The following is a 7,197-nucleotide window of genomic DNA, read 5'->3' as shown; positions in this document are numbered from 1 at the left end:
CTTCCGCCTCCGAGAGCTCCTCGGCCCCGCCCCGGCCCGCCCAATCGGCTGCCTCCAGGCCCGTCTCTGCGACGGAAAACCTCTCGTGGGCGGGCTTGGGGACCCGGCCGACCCTCTCAGCCTTGGGCTCAGAACGGCGCCCGCCCCTTTCTCCGTGCCAGGCCGACTGGGGCCTGTAGTTCTCGGCGGCCTGGAGCGGGCTGAGGGGTGTTGCTTCCCTCAACCCCAGCCTCCGCGCGCCTCGCAGTGCGTTCTGGGAAGTGTAGTTCCTGCCGGTCACCAGCGAGGAACTGGGCCCGGGAAGAAGGGTACAAATAGTTACATCGCGTGGCCCGGCTTGGAGGTCCGGAGGAGTCAAGAGACCAAGCCGTAGGCAGGCTGACTTTTCCGGTGGGTCTCACGTCGAGTTGTGATTGGATAGGCCCTCCTGGTGCTGGGGGCAAGGGAAGGATGGGATTCTTGCTCGTGGACAGGGTTGGGGTCCTCTGACACACAACAGTGGTTTCTGAAGCAGCCTCTGTATTGCGCCGGGGTCTGGAGATGGTTGTTGTGGGCCTTAGAGTAATTCTTAGGATTGGGGCTGCCGCGGAGTGGTTGTAAAGAGGGGTTCACTGAGCCCAGTGGAACCCTAAACTCCATCACAACTCAACCTGAACTGGGAAAGGATTTCAGAAGTCACCCCATTACCCCGGGTATTGGAATCCTATTCCCTCCATAGCGTGCCCTTTTGGATCCTAGGAACTTAACCCAGGAAGTAAACTTAACTATAGTTTCAGTTTTTGAGAAGAGATTTCCTCTTCCGAGAAGAAATCTTATTTCCTGCAAATACCATCCAAAAGCCTCCATAATTCAGGAGTGTTTGGAAAATCCAGTCGTGTCACTTCTGGGAATAGACATCTCAGCCTTAATGAAGTTTCACCCTGTTTCTTGAATAGAATACACCTCAAGCACCTGAAGGTAGTCGGAGCCCCCAGCAATGGATAAATTCGTCATTCGAACGCCTAGGATCCAGAATAGCCCGAAGAAGAAACTCGGAGAAAAGGTTTACAAGCAAGCTACGATTGAGTCTTTGAAGGTGAGAAGGAATGTGGGATCAGAGAAAATGTGCAAAGGACTGTCATAAAGAGACAGGGCCAAAGGGTTCCATTGTAGGGAATCATGAGTTTTTGTTACGTACCCCCTCAGGGACCACTTTTTCTTTCTTAGATACCCTGTACAGACTTTTATCAGTTCCTGTACCTCTGCTGCCCTGAATTAATCCAATTCTGGCTTTAGGGTAGGGTTGCTAGCTGATAGGATCACTAAATCCTCCCCCCCCTTTATTAAAAAGTTTTTTTCTTTTTACGATGAATTTTTATTTATTTTGGTTTTCAAGAGAGGGTTTCTCTGTGTAGCCCTGACTGTCCTGAAACTCACCTGTAGACCAGGCTGACCTAGAACTCAGAGATTCCCTGCCTCAACCTCTCAAGTGCTGGGATTAAAGGCGTGTGCTACCACTCCTGGCTAAGATTTATTCTTATGTGTGTGTCTGTGTCTGTGTGTGGATATGTTCACGAGCGGCGTTGTCTCTCTTTGGAGCTATAGTGGTAGTGATTGTGCACTACCTAAAGTGGAAACTTGAGGTCCTAGAAACTGAACTAAAGCCCTCTGCAAGAGCGGTGTGTGGCAGGAATTCTAGTAGAATCATTGGATTAGGGTAAACATTAGGATGAAATAGCTGTTGTTCACTCTGTCTAGGGTCGACATCAAAATGAGTGGTTGTGTTCTAGAAGTACTTGGACCTTGAAGAAACCGCTGTAGGAAACAGTGATTTTTTTTTTTTTTCCTGTTAGCTATAGAATTGTTTTTCTGCAGGAGCTGTACCTGTACAGCCTTTGGCACACTTCGAACATCCTGCATTGTTAAGCATTGCAAACAGTACACTATAAAGGCTAACCTTGCAGGGGTGTGATGTTTTCCTTCACAAAGCATCTCTCCAGCCCTGTTGTTTTTGCTTTTGCGTGGCTTTTTGAGATTCAGTCCACAGATGCTGGACCTCCTCCTGCCAGCAAGGCCTTAATATGTCCTGCAGTGTCTCTCTTTCTCCAAATGACCTGTGAGACTCAGAACAGCGACAGCAACACCTGCTCTCAACCACCCCTGAGCCATCATCTCTCCATCCCAAAAGTTTTTCTCAGGTATATTAAATTTCCAAGTACGATTCTATGTACCCGTGGGTCAAATGATCCTTTCACAGGGGTCACCTAAGACTATTGGGAAAACACAGAGATTTAAGTTACAATCATACCAGTAGCATAATTATTGTAATGAAGTAGCAATGAAAATAACCTTATGGTTGGAGATCAACAGAACATGAGGAACTGTATGTAGTAAAGGTTCGGAAGGTTGCATTAGGAAGGTTGGGAGCCACTGCTCTAGACAGACCTAGTGCAGTGTGAATGGTGATGCTTCATAGTGGTCTGGCACCTTACATGTAGTGCTTTGGCCAGAATTGTAGCACAGGCTTCATGACTCATGGCTCCGCAGGCCCACCCTGGACCACGGAGACTTAAATATGCTGTTTGCTTGCTGGAGCTAAGCTTGATTCTAACTAGTTAGGAAGGGGCAAGGACTATTTACAAATGATCAGTCAAGCTAAGCGTGCTAGTGCACACACGAGTAGCCTTGCACCTAGAGGGCTAGGGCAGAAAGATGGAGCATTCAAGAATATAATGGGTTGAGAGCGAAACTGTTTCGAGAAAGGGAAAGAGCTATGGTAGGGTGTAGCTCAGTAGTAGAGTGCCTGCTCGCCATGTGTGAAGGGTCCCTAGTCAGTCTTCAATACCACCCCCCCCCCAAAGTGGAAAGCATCAGTCATGTGACTGCTAAATGAACTGTGATGTACTGGGAGCAGCTTGCAGAGTCCTTTTGGTCACTCTGCCTTTCCTGCATTTCTGGCTTCCTTTGACTTTTCCTCCTGGGCTTCTCTATCCATGAGATCCATAAGCTTGTACTCCCCAGAGTTCTGCCTTGTTCTGTGTGCTTAACCAGGGTGACCATATCTATGCCAAGACTCTGTGTGTGTAACTGACACACCTGCTCCTCCAGTCTAGACCTCTAAGGCTGACAGGGCATCTGGGGCTACAAACGGCGGTGATAAGGCAGTGTTCTGAGCACTTAGCTTAGATCCTAGAGAGGTTCTTTTCCTGGGTGCCCTCCTAGACTCCCCAGACCTGCATTAGAGAATAGGGAAGGAAGGAAGAGGGCCTGCCAAGACAGTTTTGGGGGTGAGGACAGAGCTGGGGATTAAACCTCTTGAATGCTGAGTAAGGGCCCTACCATGGAGCTGTATCTAGATCACCAGCCCCATACATCTATAATCCTTTTGCTAGGAATGTTCTTACTTATTCCATTGTCTTGGAAACGTTATAGTATAGTGATTAAGAATATGCTGGAGCCAGGCAGGCAAGGTGGGTCAGCAGGTCAAAGGTGCTTGTTGCCAAGCCTGAAGATTTTAGTTCAGTCTGGGGAACCACATGGTAGCAGGAGAGGACTGACTCCATAGCTTATGCTTTTGTCTGTCTCTCAGGTACAAAACCACTCTGACCTGAGGAGGATGGTCTTTGTGTCACTCATATAACTTAAGTATGTTCCTCTTACTGCACGCACTTCCACTTTTTCAAAACTGCATGTGTGCGTCCTGCACTCTGAGCTTCTTGAACACGTGTCCCCTCTTGTTTTTGTCCCTACTGCCTGGTACAGGACCTGACATGTAGGATATCTTTCTAAACAACCAGGTCACCTAGAACTCTACAAGTTTTGGCATGACACAAGAGTTCTTTCCTGTTTGGCTCTAGCATGACTTATGCTTGTGGCTCTCCATTTATATGAGAACATTTTGGCCACGCCTTCTTCCTTTCTCCTCTCCTTTTCTTTCTTTCTTTCTTTCTTTCTTTCTTTCTTTCTTTCTTTCTTTCTTTCTTTCTTTCTTTCTTTTTAAGATTTATTTTATGGCCGGGTGGTGGTAGCGCACGCCTTTAATCCCAGCACTTGGGAGGCAGAGGGCAGGTGAATTTCTGAGTTTGAGGCCAGCTTGGTCTACAAAGTGGGTTCCAGGACAGCCAGGCTACACAGAGAAACCCTGTCTCGAAAAATCAAAAATTTTATGTATATGAGTACATTGTAGCTGTCTTCTGACACACCAGAAGAGGGGATCAGATCCAATTACAGATGGTTGTGAGCTACCATGTGGTTGCCTGAAATTGAACTCGGGACCTCAGGTATAGCAGTCAGTGCTCTTAACCGCTGAGCCATCTCTCTAGCTCTCTTTCTCTCTTCTCTTCTCTTCTCTTCTCTTCTCTTCTCTTCTCTTCTCTTCTCTTCTCTTCTCTTCTCTTCTCTGCTCTGCTCTGCTCTGCTCTGCTCCATTCTCCACCAATCACTTATTCCCGAACACCAGCTCTAGTTTTTATTTGTCCAGAGACAGAGCATCACAGTGTAACTCAGGCTGATTTGTGATCTGCCTGCCTGGTCACCCTGCGTTGGGATCAGAGGCACATGCCACTGGGGCTGACTAGCATTCTGGTTTTATAGGAGAATCTGCTGAAGTTGAAGCCTGGTTTTTCTCATCAGTGTCAGCAATAACTCCTAGTAACACCCAGACTGCAGAATTGTCAAGAGACTCAAAAATGCCTGATGTGTAGAAAAGACCCATAGGTTCGGGGGTGGGTTTTTAGTTTTCGCTTTTTGTTTTTTCCCCAAGGTACTAACAAGATGACTCAGCTGGTAAAGGCACTTGCCACCAGGACCTACATGGTGGAAAGAGGGAACCAACTTAGAAGCTGTTTTCTGACCAACACATTTGCCCTATGACCTAGGCATGCACAAAATAAAAGAATAAAAAATGTATTAAAAAAAAAAGTTTAAAGCTCAAGATAGGGTTACTATGATGATGAAAATGGCATTTATTGAGCCTGTTTTTATAGGCCAGACATTATGCTAATACTTTGCAGATATTAACTCTTAAATCATAGTAACAGTGGTGAAAGATTTAATCATTTACAGATGGAGATTCCAGGGGCTGGAGACATGGCTCAGTGGTTAAGAACACTAGCTGTTCTTCCAGAGGATCAGAATTCTATTCCCAGCACTCAGAACAGCTCACAACTGTCTAGAACTCTAGTTCCAGATATCTGACACCCCCCTTCTGGCCTCTTATATATGCACCAGGCATATATAAGGTAAACAGACATGCATGCAGGCAAACACCCGTATACATAATTAGAAAACAGGGCATAGAGAGGTGAAGTGATTTGCCTAGGGCCAGTGCAGCACCGCATGGCGGAGCTGAGATGCGTACTAGGCAATCTGAGTCTGTACAGACTGCCCACTAAAACTAAAAAGAAGTAGAGGTTTCTGAGTGCCAAGCTGGGGAGGCATAAAAATCTTAGGATCATTTTACTTCTGTTATCAGCATATTACAAGTAACTTCATCACAGTCTTATCTCATTCAATAAAAGAGATACTTGGAGGAACTCATGTCCTGCACATTTAAATGGTAAAGGTTAATTTGGGTAATCTCATCTTGCTCCTTTAGGAAGAGATTTCTTTTATTAGTTCCAAGAACACTTTTTCTTTTTACTATTATTAAAAGATAGAGAATATGCCAGTTCGTTCAGGTTTAGTACTCCAAAGAGCTAATGTTTTATGAACAGTCCCTTGTAGGGCTGACCAGCCAGTGTGTTGTCTCCTACCTCAGCCAGTGGAATGGTGTGCACATGACTGCTTATGAGTTATTATTTTCTGTGTTCGAACCTGGCATTGCAGCCATCCCCAGGTATAAGACCAGATAAAAAGCGTATCTTTTCAGTGATAACTGTTCAGTTCTCAGAATAGTTCTTCTAGTTAGTCTGCATTCATCTCTCTGTGTCTGTTTATGTTCTAACTAATCTGATGAGAATCTGAAAGGCCTCTTTATATGGATAGAGTGGGGGTGGTGAGGCCTATTACACTGTAACTCCAGCACTCTGAGGGTGGACCTTGAAGGTCAGCCTCAACTGCCTAGTGAGTTCAAGGCTAGGGACCTGGCTGTATGTGACCATACTGTGCCCTCCAAAAAAGTGGAAATAGCTATAGGGAAATATTTCTTTGATAGCTGTAGAATTCTGCCCTTACTTTCCAGACCTGAAGCTGTTGTCCAGAGTTCAAATCCCAGCAACCACATGGTGGCTCATAACCATCCGTAACAAGATCTGACGCCCTCTTCTGGAGTGTCTGAAGACAGCTACAGTNAGATCTGACGCCCTCTTCTGGAGTGTCTGAAGACAGCTACAGTGTACTTACATATAATAAATAAATAAATCTTAAAAAAAAAAAAAAAAAAAAAAGCGTGCACCACCACTGCCCAGCCTCCCCCCTCCTTTAAGATTTAATTATTTATTATATGTAAGTATAATGTAGCTGTCTTCAGACACTTTTTCTTCTCTCTCCTGCCCTGCTCACTCCAGCCCAAAGACTGATTGATTGATTGATTATATGTAAGTACACTATTGCTATCTTTAGACACCCCAGAAGAGGGCATCAGATCTCATTATGGATGGTTGCTGGGATTTGAACTCAAGACCTTTGGAAGAGCAGTCAGTGCTCTCAACCACTGATTCATCTCTCCAGTCCCCCATGGAAGACCTTTTACATTAAGTTTAGACTTAAGTCTCCTCCAGCACTTAGGAAGTAGAGACAGGTGGATCTCTGAGTTCAAGACCAGCCTAGTTTATAGATCAACTGCCCTGTCACAGAGAAACTGACACAGAGAAACCCTGTCTTGAAGGGAAAAAAAATGTTTGGACTTACTTGTTCCATAAGTCAAAATAATCTGACTTGGGATTCCTAACCTGTTTCCAACCATGTATAGGATGCTAGTTTAAAAGTCTAATAAGACAGGTATGGTAGTCCTGGAGAGTCAGAGGTAGGTGGATCTCTGAGAGTTCAAGGCCAGTCTGATCTACATAGTGGGTTCCAGGACAGCCAGGACTATAAGAAAGAGAAATCCTAAGGTCTAAGAAGAGACAGGAAGTTGAAACCTGGAGCTGTAAGTGGACATTGAAGCTGAGTTGTTTGGGTGTTGAAAGTGGCTGCAAAGCTTAGATCTTGACCTCAGTATAGGGCAGGCCTCAGACCCTCACCTGCTGGGAGATGAGCCTGACACCCATGCTCTCAGTG

The 7,197-nt window shown here is 45.7% G+C and overlaps 1 protein-coding gene across 1 annotated transcript in view; it reads left to right on the top strand.

Annotated features, from left to right (window-relative positions):
* The first annotated feature begins 33 nt into the window (after window positions 1-33).
* Window positions 34-7,197, top strand: part of Tceanc2 (transcription elongation factor A N-terminal and central domain containing 2) — a 37,743-nt gene continuing 30,579 nt past the window's right edge. The window contains exons 1-2 of the mRNA XM_021199811.2: window positions 34-390; window positions 936-1,075. Of these exons, the coding sequence (XP_021055470.1) occupies window positions 977-1,075 (99 nt within the window). The 5' untranslated portion in view covers window positions 34-390; window positions 936-976. The remainder of the gene's footprint in view (window positions 391-935; window positions 1,076-7,197) is intronic.

The sequence above is a fragment of the Mus pahari genome, chromosome 6 (genome assembly GCF_900095145.1).
Source record: "Mus pahari chromosome 6, PAHARI_EIJ_v1.1, whole genome shotgun sequence".
Taxonomy (NCBI): domain Eukaryota; kingdom Metazoa; phylum Chordata; class Mammalia; order Rodentia; family Muridae; genus Mus; species Mus pahari.
This window is presented reverse-complemented; position numbering and strand designations above follow the sequence as displayed.